Here is a 14,348-nt window from a genome sequence, read left to right as displayed (position 1 = left end):
TTCAAAAGGCTTATGAACAAAAAAGTTTTCCCCTATTCTCAGGAGGTGAGATCCCTCCTCATCCCTCTTGCTGAGATGTTGTCAGTAGCCTGGATGGTAGGAGTCCCCCCACCCCAGGAGTGGGGATCCAAGGTCCAGGCTACACTTTGCCACCCACTGGTTCTGTGGCCCTGGGGCAAATGACTTAACTGCTCCCAGGCTCTCACCTACAAAGTGGGGAGTTAAGACAACCTGATTGAATTATTCCAGCATGGCCATCTAATTAGTCCGTGATACATGTTACATTCTAGCTAATACTTTCCTTTATTTCAGTGTTTCTTTTTTAGAAAAACAGTTTTTGTTTCAGTGAAGCTTAAGCACAACTGTAGTTGTCAACTGAAAGATTTTAATTGGCTTCAAAACTATCTGCTGAAAATAATAACTGAATTAAACATGCTTTGCATATTTAGGGAAGGGAGAAATGTACTCATTAGAAGTACAACGAAAACAAAATTCATTTTTTCCCCTCTAAGTAGCTTATTTCTCTTTAGATAAATGTGCAGGAAAGATTTTTCTGGCTAATTCATATAGTTGCTGTATCTTTTCCTGGGTATCACAGAGGATCATCTGTCCTTCCATAAATCTGTAGGTAGGACTGAGGCACAGAGTGAGGTCTGGGTCTGATGCTGCTTTGTATTTTCCTCTATAAAATGAAAATACCTAGTCACCCTGCTCTCCACAAGCCCTCTTCCCAGCTTCAGCTCTACTTACACAACCCACAGACACAGTCTTCCCTGCTTCATACCCTCTCTCTGACGTCCTCTCCTGAAGATCCTAGCCCTGGTGAAGTGGAAACCCTGGAAAACAGTGAAAGTGGAAATCAAGGCAGAGTTGAATACACTGATAGTTTCTTGTTCGGGGTTTTCCACATTGTTTTCAGACACATCAGTATGTATGGAGTCCAAGTTGTCCAGCAAGGCTCAGCTCCTTTAAAACAAACTAAAAACCAGGAATAAATGTTACCAAGAGATACCTGGGGTTGCAGTTAAATTGCTTGCCATTCAGGATCACAGCACTCCATCTTTTTGCTATAACATAGCAGTTATATTGATCCAGCCAACTTGTAGCCCCTAGGAAGTAGAAACATTCTATAAGTACAGTGGGGAATCCAACACTGTGACTCCTTCCTGCTGGACTTACCCTCTGAAGTGGGCGAACAGCACAGGCATTGGTAAGTGGCTGTAATGCCAAGTTGACTATGACCAGAGCTGTGACAATCAAGCATTGACACATTGTGGAAGTGTGGAAAAGGAAGACTTTGAGAAAAGTCAGTTGTATGAATAGCATTGAGAAGAGTTGGTAGGATTTGGGTTGATAGCTGCTAATAACAAACTACCACAAGGTCTGAATCTTGCAACAGGATAAATCTATTATCTTACAGTTCTGGAGATCAAAAGTCTGAGAAATTTCTCACCAGGCTAAACTCAAGGTATTGACATGGCTGTGTTCCTTCTGGAGCATCCTGCCTCTTCCAGTTTCTAGGGGCTGCCTGCATTCCTTGGCCCTTGGCCCCTTCCCCCATCTTCGAAGCTAGCAATGTCAGTAGAGCTGTTCTCATTCCTTATCACTCTGAGTCTGAGCCACCTGCCTCCCTCTTTCACTTATAAGGACTTGTGATTATAGTGGACCCACCCAGATAATCTAAAATAATCTCCCCATCTCAAGATCGTGAGCTCAATCACCCCTACAGGTGTGTCACATACAGGTCTCCCAGGGACTAAGATGTGGTGTGATGGGGGGACCCATTATTTTGTCTACCACAGAAGGTAGGTTAGTTGCTTTCTCTTGCTATATAACAAATTACTCTAAAAATTCAGTGGCTTAAGACACTGTTTATTTTCTAATAATTTCTCAGGGTCAGGAATCTGGGAGTGGCTTAGCTTAGGTGGTCGTGGCTCAGGGCCTTTGATTGGGTTGCAGCCACGATGTCCAGCAGGGCTGCTGTCATTTGAGGGCTTGAGTGGACCTGGAGGATCCACTTCTTAGCTCTGGTGGCAGGAGATCTCAGTCCCTCTCCAAGGGACTCTCCATCAGTCTGCTTGAATGTCACATCCCAGCAGTTAGTTTCTTCAGACTGAATGATAACTATCATTCAATAACTGAATATAGTGGGTCCACTGTAATCACAAGTGTCCTTTTCACTGGATAGAGGTGGAAAACATTCTTCTTAGGGAAGCATCAATCCTATGCATTCAACTTTGATATGAGGACAATTAATGACATGGTGGGTCATGGGGGAAGGGGAATGCAGACAGAGAAGGAGGGAAGGGGTGAGGGAAAGAAAAAGGAAAAAAAAAGAAAAAAAATAGTGACTAATTCTCACATATAAATTGGATTTAATTTTGATCAAAGTACATTACTTGAACATTAATTTTTAATTCAACTTGTTAATATGTTGTTTAGGATATCGCATCCTCATAAGTGAAATATGTTTGTAATTTCCCTTTATAATAATACATTTTTTCCACTTTTAATATCAGGTGTATCCAGATGAAGTAGAATGATTTAAGTATTTCTTCTTTTTCTATTGTCTATAAGATTTGGCATGATCTGTTTTTTGAAATTTTATTTTTATTTATAAATACTAGTTGTCTATTTTTTGAGACTTTGGAAAAAAATAATAAGAAGTTGACGGATGACTCCATACTGAATCTCAGAATCAAGGCATTCTATGATAGACATACTCCTATCTGACAATGTGAATTTTTTTTACATTATTATTATTATTGCTCAATAAAAAAAATGATCAATTCAATAGAGAGAGCAAGGAGGAGCCCACAGTGCTTTTATGACCTCATCTTGGGAGTCACACACCAGTGGTTTCGCTCCACTTGTTATAAGCAAAGTGCTAAGCCCAGGCCACGTTGACGAGGAAGGGAATTAAGTTCACCACTTGAGGAGAGGAGTATCAAGAGGTTTATGAACATGTCTTTAAGTCTCCACAAAGGGAGTGCAAGGAGGCTGAAGAGGACGTGATGCGTCCAGGGAACCGCCACTTGGTTGGGATGCAAAAGCAGAGTGTATGGGGAAGGAGAATGGGAGAAGAGTCTGGAAAGAGAGATTTACGGGCACAGTTCCAGGTGCCATAGGAAATAAAAGATGTTGCACATCAAGGTTAGTCTCTAAGTATCTTCTTGCACCCAGATAAATACCTAGTTGATGTGAAGGACTGAAAGCATCTTCAGATTCAGAATGACACTACAATTTAAGTAGACTGTTACCCTTATAAAAATAAGATTTATTTGTGAGCCATATGCCAGAGTTGACCATTTATTATACTTGTACTAAAGTATCCTGCAGGGGCTGTTCTCACATCTGATGCTGAGGGCTCTCTCTGGAGAGAATGATGACTTACATAGACCAACACTGAACTTTGACATGGCCTTTCTCCCCTTCAACCCCCACCCCCATCTTCTAAGTATGAGCTTTGTGTACATACACTGATGCGAGAGGATGTTACAAATTCCCACATACCCATCACTCAGCTTTAGCACTTACCAACTCCTTGCCATTCATCTCTTCTGTGCTTTTTTGGAGTTTTCATTTCCAGATCAGAAATGGACCTCAGTCCCAGAAGAAACACCAATAGCTTGTTATCCCTAGAGCAGATAAATGGCTTATTTTAAATTTGCTTCAGCAGTTAACTTATAGAAAAGTGAATTACTACCTGGGGAATGGCCGGATCCTGGTCAGCTCCACTATTGAATTATGACACGAGTCTCTTATCTTTATCCCTGTTGCTGATCCCAGAGGATCAGGAACATGACTAATGTGATCACCGCAGTTTCCACCCTTTGCTGGACCTCAGTTTCCCTCATTTATACAATGAGGAATTTTAAACCAGATAATTGCTCATAGCTCTAAAACTCTATAGTTTGGAAACATTGCCTGTTAGCAAGTGCGAACATGATAGGAGCAATTATTAAATTACCCAGGGCTCTATTTAATTGTACCATAATTTTATTTTGGATGGGAGCTCCCAAAAGCTTGGCTGCTGCTACAGGCATTATTATAGGGCCATTGGATTATCACTGGCTGCTGTCCTGAAGTTAAATGATGACTTCATTGGGAAAAAGAAATACACAACAGAGATCCATTCTTACATAACTCAGCGCTGTTCTCTGGAGGGGAATAATGTTGAATGAGACTGACTTCGGAAACTTTGCCTCTGGCCTGGACGCTGGGATTATTCCTACCACGTCTATTTCTGAGCATTATCCTAAGTGTAAGGCACCACTGAAAAGAATTCACAGAAAAACGAGAAAGAACCATGCGCCCAAGTGGGCCACGGGCGTGGTGTTCTCAGACTGAGAATGCCCAGCAGCATGGTAGCCGTCCCCCATAGGAAACAATGGATTAAGGTGGCAGCAGTGCCAATGTGTCTCTTGCCCTTCGGTGGTGGCTTTGGTGCCACATTCTTTCTCTGCCTTTGAAACTGGTTACTATTCTGCCATTGACCACCCAGTCAGCAACTCTCACACTGGTTCCTCATCCCCAGGAATGATCATCAGACTTCAGGGAAATGGCAGATGACTTGATGTTGGGCAAGGGATCATTGTCTTGTTTTTAAGGACCAGCGAGTTAGTAGAGCATTTGAGCCCAGGAGCCATGTGGTACCAGTCCTAGTCTGGGGCCAGGTGGGCCAACCTCCCAACCCATGCCCTACACTCTTAAAAAGCTAATTGAACTCTTGGGTCTCTGTGGGTATCTCATCTGGTCCTGGGGCTCCTGCGGGGAACCAAGGACTCAGTGCGTGAATCTAGATAACCCCCTGATTCCACAGTGATGGTGCTCACTGGGGCATGTGGGGTTTTGAGTTGCTCTGACTCCTTTTCTCCTCTTCTTCCTTATCCCTGATAACAACTTCTGTTCCAGTAATTACTCCACACGGAAATAAACCAATCTGATGTCTTTATGTGCTGAGTCCAAAACAATCATTTTTACTGTTGGCATAAAAGCTGGGAACAGAAGTGGACTTGGGGGACAGCGGGAGGAAGGGCTGCGCTGCGTTCCTGGGGTCCCATCATGGGGTGTCCAATCTCACCTGGCTTCATCCCTGTCTCCACAGCCCAGCCGGTGCTGTACTGGTGTGCCCGCAATATGTCTTTCTGGAGCAGCATTTCATTTAACTTGGCCGTCCTGATGAATCTGCTTGTGGCGTTTTTCTACCCATTTAAAGGAGTCCGAGGAGGTACCTATATTTTTAATTTTAAGGATAAAATTTTCCTAACTAGATCCCATTTTCAGACAAAATGAGATTGTCATTGTTGCCACAGATTTAGTTTGAAACCTTACTTAAAGTATTTATAATATAAATGTATCCATGTAATTTTTTTAATCAAGAAAGAGAAGAAGCTATATACTATTAAAACTGTGAGATACTGTCTTAGCTCCCTTGTTTAAATGTCCTGGGAAACTGTGTCTCAGAGAGGTTGAGAGATTTAGTCAAAGTTGCCCAGCTAGTTAATGACAGAGCTGACCCTGAAACATAGACATTTTGAGGCTTAGTCTAGTAAATGTTTACCTACACCATAATTCTGGGATTGATTTCAGACTAAAGAATTTGTAAGAAATCTCTGGATTCTTTTTTTTTGGGGGGGAGGGGACTGCTAGGGAGGTAAAAGTTGTTTGACTGTGGACTGTACGTCCTTAAACGCCTAGTCTGTTAAAAGCTACCTGCCATGTTCACATGTTAAAATGCAATGTCTGGCTCAGTCGGTGCCTGTGGCTCAAGTGGCTAATGCACCAGCCACATACACCTGAGCTGGCGAGTTCACATCCAGCCTGGGCCTGCCAAACAATGACAGCTGCAAACAAAAATTAGCCAAGCATTGTGGCTGGCGCCTGTAGTCCCAGCTACTTGAGAGGCAGAGGCAGGAGAATCGCTCGAGCCTAGAAATCGGAGGTTGCTGTGAGCTATGATGCCATGGCGCTCTACCCAGGGCGACAGGTTGAGGTTCTGTCTCATAAAAAAAATAAATAAAATGAAATTTCCCTGGTCTTTATGGGTCCCCCACCCAGTCTGCTCCCTGTCATCTGTATAAAGATTCTATGCCTTTTGCGGAGAAAAGGCAGAGGGGCCAATACAGAAGGGGCATCTTCCTGTGTGGGGCCCCTCGACTTGTTAATGGTGTTCTGTAGGTATTCACACTCGTGGGGTGCTGGTGGCAGGCATTAAATCTCCTGTTCTATTAGACACTCGTGGCCCCTTTTCTGACACCCACTGCAGCCACCTGGGAGGTCTGCTTTTCAGCTAAATTATTCATCAGAGCTATCGGGCAGATCACCTCACATGTGTATGTAACAACCTGCCAGGAACCACTTGCCTGAAACATAATGGGGAAAAGAACCCAAACGTTCAGACCAGAAGCAGCGCAAGAGTGAGGTTCAGGCTTGGCTCTTGAGCTTAGCAGTGCAGAGGTCAACTCAGGCGGCTGGGGTATGTGTAGTAACAGTAAATTTAAGGACCAATTTGAAAGTGATGACATGTTATGTAATGCTTACATATCTAACTTACCCACTGGGGACTTTTCTTGTTTGGCCTGATTTGCACTTAGGGCACCATTTGAATGATTTCCCTCCCCCCATCAAACATGACCTAAACAAGTCCAAGGGGGATTTTTTTTTAAAATGCCAAGACAGGAAACATGAGTGTCTACATCTGAAAAGAAGTGACAGGACACAGGGCCACACAGTTTTCTCTGAGTGGACATCTGCCTTAACCAAGCTGCTAGGTGAGAGGGGTGTGAGCCTTAAAGGAGTCAGGAAGAACTTCCCCAGCTGTGACAGAGGCCCTGGGTCTGCTTCTGCCTCAGACCACACTCCTCACAGCACCTCACTCAGCCCTTACTTTGGATGTGTTTTCATTTACTCTTCGTTTCCTCAGAAATATTTCAAATCAGTTTTTGTTATTCACCTTATCTGTTTTGTTCACTGGTTTCTTATGCCTGCAGTATTTAGGCCAAGTGTCTGGGGCAGGGAGTTGCAGCTGCTGCCCTTCAGTGATAAGACAGTGGACTTCCTGGAAGTCCAACGTAGTGTCTGCGCTTGGCTCCTGCCACTCGTTTGTCACGTGATTCTGAGCGAGCCACTTTGGCAAGTCTTTGTTATCTTCTGTATAAGAGATGCTTAAACTTAGCCAGTGGTTGTGAAACTGCGGTATGGCTTCAGAAAGTCTCATAGAGCTTAGGGGGCATGCATTTCTTAGCCGTCAAACTTTGAGACCCACTGGACAACATGACTGTTAAGGATCCTTCCAACTCTTAAAACAGTGCAGCCTGAAGGCGGCATCAACTGGAGTCAAGGCTTCCTATTTTGGGATGACAGGTTTTAGAACTTCATGGTGATAGACTAAACTGAAAGTATGATGAGATCTCCTCGGAGGGAAGAGAGGTTACTCTCACCTACAGAAGCCTTTTCCATTTTATGGAGACCGAATTCCCTGAAACACTTGAATTTACTCCACAGGGAATTTTTTTTTTTTTTGTAAGATGTGTTGAGGACATTTTCTGTACTCACTGTTAACCATCTTTAAGAGGAGTATTGTATTAACCCTCCCTAGAAACAGACAAGATCTTATTTGTTGACCTGAAGATATTTTTTTGAGATCAGTATTTGTTAAGTTTTGCTCTAACAGGATTTCCAAAACGTTGTTCTTGAATGTGTGTAATGACCTTACTGTGTGTATGAATGTGGTTCTGTGGGTACCAAGAGCACCAGTGGCCTTAAAAGCTCTTTTTCAAAAGCATCATTTCTTCCCTTTTATTTCAGAACTGACAAGTTACACAGTTTTTCCAAAGCATAAAACTTGGGCAGCTTCAGATTGCTCACTGGAAGGAACTCGAATGTCCATTAATTGTTGGGTGGATAAGTAAGTTGTAATCTATCCATACAATGGAAAACTTAGCAATAAAAAGAACAAAATACAATACACCCAGTAACCTGGATGACTCTTAACTTTCTAGATGTGAGCATGCCATGATGACTAAAACAAAGACACTACTATTTAAATTTTTTTGTTATTGAAATTTTCAAATATGTACACAAGTAAGAAAAAAAAACAGTGTAACGAACTTCTGTGTCCCTATCAGCCCAGATTTAACAATTAACATGTGGCCTATCTTATTTCATTTATTCCCCCTTCTGTATTTTCTGAAACATTTTAAGTAAGTCTAGACATATTGGATTTTTTGTCCATAAATATTTCAGTGTGCATCTCTAACTTATAAGGACATTTTAAAATATGTATAATCATCATGCCATTATCATATCTAACAAAACTAACAGCAAATCCCGTAATAGTCTATCCAAATTCAGATTTCTCCAACTGTCTCAAAGATGTCCTTCTAGAGTTGGGTTTTGGAATCCAGCACTGCTTTTTAACACTGCTCTTATAAAGGGGAGACAGCATTTTTACACTGGTCTCTTCAGGATTTGGGTACATACGTTGTACTGGTCACATTTATTATTACACTGAGATCATCTTGAGTTGGTTTAAAATCATGATTAAGCACTTAAGAAAATGAAAAGTAAGCTAGTGGGATAAAATATTTACAAAACATGTATCTGATAAAAGGCTTATATCCAGAATATGTAAAAAAAAAAAAAAAAAAAGAAATAGGCAAAATGTTCGATCAGACACTTTTACAAAAGAACACGTGCATACGGCCAGTAAGCATATGGAAAGATGTTCAACACTACTTGTTGGGGAAATACCAATTAAAACCACAATGACGTACCCTGCAAACCTTCTAGAGTGGCTACATTAAAAAGACTGACAGTATCCAGTATTGGTGCTGATGTGCAGTGGATAGAACTCTCCCACAGTGCTGATGGGAAGGCAGTGCAGTGAAGTCTTACAGAGCGAAACATACATTCTGGACCCAACAGCCTGATCCCTTGTGTTTCTCCAAGGGAAATGAAAACATGTTCACTCCAAGATTTATACTTGAATATTCCTAATAGCATTATTTCTAATAGCTCCAAATGGAAAAGATCCCAGGTGTTCATTAATTGTCAGAGGGATAAATACTTGTGGTACATCCATGCTATAGAATACTCAAGGAATAAAAAGAACCAATACACACGACGACCAGGAGGAATCTTAAAAACTTGCTTGGAGAAAGCAGTCAAACACAGACGACTACTAATGTGATTACTTGTTCTATTTTTATGAAACTCTAGAAAGTACAAACCTATACTGACAAAAATCAGATCAGTGGCAGCCTGGGGGTGGAGATGGACCAAGGCATCAACTGCAAAGAGGCATCAAAAAAAAAAAGAGAGAGAGAGAGAGACAGGGCCCTAGCTCTGTTGTCAGGGCTGGATGGAGTGCAGTGGCATCATCATAGCTCACTGCACCTTCAAACTTCTGGCTCAAGAGACCTTCCTGCCTCCAAGTAGCTGGGACTATAGGCACGTGCTGTCATGCTTATCTAATTATTATTATTATTATTTATTATAGCAATGGGGGGTCTTGGTATGTTGCTCAGGCTGGTCTCAAACTCCTGGACTCCATCCCACCTCAGCCTCCCTAAGTGCTGGGATTATAGGAATGACCATGTATGACCTCAAGGAAAATTTTTAGGGCGACAAAAATGTTCTGTATCTTGGTTGTGGTGACACATGGGGGTGGGGGTTGCATGACTATATAAGCGGCCATAATTCATCAAAATTTACACTTTATATATATGGATTATTTTTTAATGGTGGCTAAGGACTATCAACATGTGCCATTGTGGGTAAGATGTGTAACCCGAGACTCAGTTGTTTTTAAAATGGAGATAACAGTACCAACCTCATAGGGTGGTGGAGAGGATGTAATGATAATCAACATAAAAGGCTTAACGCGAAGCCTAACGATTGTTAAATGTACACAAAGGGATGCACTCGTCTCAATATCTGCTTCTTGAATTTCTGAGAAGCTTCTGCCTCTTCATGCCCATGTCTGATCGGTTTTCCCTCTGAAGGCTGTCAAAGGGGAAGAGGTAAGTGGCAGGGCTTAGGGGAAGTTTTTAATGAAGAAAACGAGTCTCGGCAGGCGTGGACTAAATGAATTAGGGCAGCCAGCAGCTCATGAGGGAGCCATGACCTGCAAAGGTGTCTTCCTGGATGGCGCTGCCAGCCCAGCAGTTATGAAGAAGTGAAACTCCTTTATATAAGTGGCCTTAATCATGTAGTGCTGCTTGTTTACATTTGAAGGAGACTCAAAATGTGACAGCATTTGAAATAGGGTTTTTTTTTTTTTTTTTAATGAGTGTTTTACAGAACTGTATTTTTAGCCATGTCGGCTCACGTTATATAACCGAGCCGTCTCGTGGGACACTCTAAATAGAACTTGCAATAGCAAGAGATGACAAAAACTGGTATAAGCTCTTTGACTGCAAGGATAATCTAATTGTAGGATGCCGCTCATGATACGGAAGTTGCCTTCCTCCTTCCCTTGAAGAAATCTGATTCAGGCAGGGGACCTGCAGTTTTCCTTTGCGTACTTTTAATAGAAAATGAAGTTTAGGCTTCCAGTTCATTTTCCCAAAGAGTGAAGTGTGACACACGTGTGAGTCTCATTCATTGAACGAGCATTTTGTAAGTGCCCGTTGGGCAACCCAGGTGCTTCTCCCAGGGAATGTGGAATCTGGATAGTGAGAGACAAGTGAACTGACAGAGGATGGGATTCTGCAGGGAGGACGAGCCAGTGCAGGGAACATGGAGGAGGGGGAACATCTAGCATGTTTTTATGAGGAGGAAGAAAGTTGGGAGACCCCTTGGAAGAGGTAACCTCTAAGCTAGGACCTATGGTGAGTAGGAAGTGGAAAAGAATTTCCCAGGCAGAAGAAACATCTATGACAGCTCAGAGGTCAGAAATCATTGTTGTTTTGACTGGGACAGAGACTGGAGCAGAGAATTTGAGTGAAACTTGAGACACGTAAGATCAGAAAGATGATTGAAGAAAATGGAATTAAAACCTGTTTTGGTCTGTCACCGATGGTCTGTTATTAGTGCAAGCACCGATTTGACAGAGCTTTGCTTTGTGCTTCTAGGAACACTGGAGCCCCACTGGTCAGGACTCCTGTGGACAGCCATGCTCATCTCCCTGGCCATTGTCATCGCCCTCCCCAAGCCTCATGGCATCCGGGCCTTAATTGCCTCCACAATTCTACGATTGATATTTTCAGTTGGGTTACAACCCACGTTGTTTCTTCTGGGAGCTTTCAATGTAAGTTTGAGTGTCTGCATTGCCGCTGTTCTGTCTGCGGGTAAACAGGAATGCCTTCTGTTCTGGTCCCTAGCATTCTGGACTGAAAGCCCAGGCCAGAATTGTATTGTTTGTAGCAACTGTCAAAATAGCAGAACTGGGCCAGGCATGGTGGCTCAGGCCCGTAATCCTAGCACACTGGGTGGCTGAGGCAGTAGATTGGTTGCGCTCAGGAGTCTGAGAGCAGCCTGAGCAAGAGTGAGACTCCATCTCTACTAAAAATAGAAAAACTTGCTAGGTGTTGTGGTGGGTGCCTGAAGTCCCAGCCACTTGGGAGTCTGAGGCAAAAGGATCACTTGAACCCAAGGGTTGGAGGTAGCTGTGAGCTATGATGCCATGACACTCTACCCAGAGTGACAAAGTGAGACTCTGTCATACACACAAAAATAAATACATAAAAAGAAAGAAAATAGCAGAAGCAAGAGATCATGGCAGGTGGACACCCCCCTCTTGACCTTCTCTTGGTACAGTGAGCCTCTGAACCCATCCTTCAGGCATCAACAGTCTCACTTTTAGGGAATATCCCCCTCAGGAGTTAGGGAGAAAGAGGGATAGCAGTTGAGATTTCAGTTGTTTTGCTGATCTGGTCAAAGGTTTGTTGGGACAGGAAATTTTAGCCAGTAAGTCAAATGATGAAATATTAACACAGCACCCGCTTCTGGTGAGGGCCACATGGAAGAGAGGGCAGAGGTAAGAGGTACTGTCCAAACACAGAGGTAAAGCAGGCAGAGAGGGAAGAGGAGAATCAGGGACGGTTCTTTAAAAGCTGGTGGTGACATTTGGAAATGCTATTCCATTGCCGTTCAAGAATGGAAGCCAAATGCATCTGTAGGAGGATTCTTAGGGAATGGAGACAGCTGATGCAAGACCACAAATTGGAATGGTTTCCTGGTGAAGGGAAGGAGAAAATTTGGACATGTGAGGCACTGGAGGATCTAAAAATGCCTTCCAGAGGTTTCTCTTCTGAGCACACAAGGAAGTTGGGGTCCTTGTACAAAAATGGAAGCAATAATGCAGAATAGGTTAAGATAGTAATTTGGTGCAGCAGTGAATGTCCCACAAAGCGTGTCAAATGGCACAGGCACCAAGGGCCTTGGAGGAAGGACGACATCCAGCTAATGAGCTCAGAAGCAGGAGGCAGGATGGAAGTGATGTCTGAAGGGGAAGGGGTGGATCTGGCTGAGAAGCAGGGAGAGAGACAGCGTTTGGTTTCTGTAGGCCAGAGCAGAGCAGTGGGAGAGCCCAGGATGCTTACAAGAGGCCATGAGGAATTGACTTTCACCTCGTTTGTGGTTATGCACTGACTGGTGGGGATGGATTCCGTCAGTCACCTGGCCCCTGAATTTTAGGAAAAAGCAATTGGATCTCATTCTCTAGGTCACCATTTCCAGAGAGTGTTCCAAATTGATCAATGTTAGGTGAAAAAGGTCCCATGGTCCAATCAGCCCGGGAAAGTGCTGCATTGAGCACAATGCAAGGTTGTGTTACTCGGTTTTCTCAGAGACTTTCATATACTTACGTGGATCATGAATCCACAAGAAAGGGAAACAGTGTATTTATGATCCCCGATATTATTGGCCTGCAACTTTTTTTAAAGTATCACTCAAGATCGGTGTTGTATTGAACATACGTTGGGAAACACAGTTCCCTGTAATGCAGCGGGTCTCAACCTGTGGGTCGCGACCCCTTTCTAACAATGAAAATACATTGCAGCATTGGGAAGGTTGAGAACCACTGCCGTAGTGGAAAGTGCTGGGAGTGTTTTTGAGCCAAGAAATGGTATCTACAAAGAAGTATTCTTGAGAAAATTCATCCAGTAACGCTATGTCATGTGGGGTTAGTGGGAGGGACTGGAGGCAGGGGGACCAATCCCGGGCTGCAGCAGTGCTTTGCATTAGGTGTGGCAAGCCAGAGTCTGGGTCCTGATGTAGAAGGAAGAAGGTAGGTACAGATCTCAGAGATGTGATGGAAATGGCAGCACGTGGCTGGTGCAGAGCCAGAGCCTTAACTTGAGAGCTGTGTGCAGGGTGAGGAAGCTGTCACCATCTTGACTGGGTGACGGAATAAGCAAGTGTGGCAGCTTTTCAGTCACGGATGATGGGGAGAAGAATAATCAGGGCCACCTAAAATGCAGTCACGTATCAAGTTTTCAGGGGGGAAATACACTTAAATTGTTGGCATATTGGACTTAGCCGTAAGATGTGCTTTAGTGTGAGCTCTGGCATTTGGAAAGGCAAGACCAGAATGACAGATCTCGGTGAGGAGAGGGAATGTGGGTATCGCCTGCAGTGAGAGGAAGCTACTTCAGAAGGGAATACAAAATAATTATGTAAATAAACGGAAGGAACTCTTAGTGTTCCAGAGGTTATCTTCTGTGAGCTTCTCTAGTGCTTTTTTCCTCTGGCCTTTAATCATTCCACTGTCATCACTTCTTTTTTTTTTTTTTTTTTTTTTTTGAGACAGAGCCTCAAGCTGTCCCCCTGGGTAGAGTGCCACGGCATTACAGCTCATAGCAACCTCCAACTCCTGGGCTCAAGCGAGTCTCCTGCCTCTGCCTCCCAAGTAGCTGGGACCACAGGCGCCTGCCACAACGGCCGGCTATTTTTGGTTGCAGCCATTATTGTTGTTTGGCGGGTTCGGGCTGAGGATTCGAACCCGCCACCTTAGGTGTACGTGGCTGGCGCCTTAGCCGGTTGAGCTATAGGCGCCAAACCAGTTATCACTTCTTTAATACAAATCATGGGAGGGGGAGACTCACATGAGACAGTTAATTACCATTTATAATAACCCGAGCTGGGGGGAGCCAAAATAGCTACAAGAAGTAATTATTTAGAGGGAGTTTTTAAGAAGAGAGAAAATCCCACATGGAGCTTATGAGAGAAGGAAAGACAGGCAAGAGTGTGGGGATCTGAGCAGGAGAGACAGAGCAGGAATGTGGGGATCTGAGCAGGAGAGGCAGGGCAGGGGTGTGGGGATCTGAGCAGGAGAGACAGAGCAGGGGTGTGGGGATCTGAGCAGGAGAGACAGAGCAGGGGTGTGGGGATCTGAGCAGGAG

At 43.6% G+C, this 14,348-nt stretch overlaps 1 protein-coding gene across 4 annotated transcripts in view; it reads left to right on the top strand.

Annotated features, from left to right (window-relative positions):
* The window catches only part of ITPR1 (inositol 1,4,5-trisphosphate receptor type 1), a 338,711-nt gene that overhangs the window by 280,123 nt on the left and 44,240 nt on the right, over nt 1-14,348 (top strand). For all 4 annotated transcript variants that reach the window (XM_023510682.1, XM_023510681.1, XM_023510680.1 and 1 more), the window contains 2 exons: nt 5,108-5,230; nt 11,079-11,254. In XM_023510682.1, coding sequence (XP_023366450.1) covers nt 5,108-5,230; nt 11,079-11,254 — 299 coding nt within the window. The remainder of the gene's footprint in view (nt 1-5,107; nt 5,231-11,078; nt 11,255-14,348) is intronic.

Source organism: Otolemur garnettii, unplaced genomic scaffold (assembly GCF_000181295.1).
Source record: "Otolemur garnettii isolate 467f Iridium unplaced genomic scaffold, OtoGar3 scaffold00015, whole genome shotgun sequence".
Taxonomy (NCBI): Eukaryota; Metazoa; Chordata; class Mammalia; order Primates; family Galagidae; genus Otolemur; species Otolemur garnettii.
The sequence above is the reverse complement of the archived record's forward strand: the minus strand, read 5'-3'. Positions and strand labels throughout refer to the sequence as shown.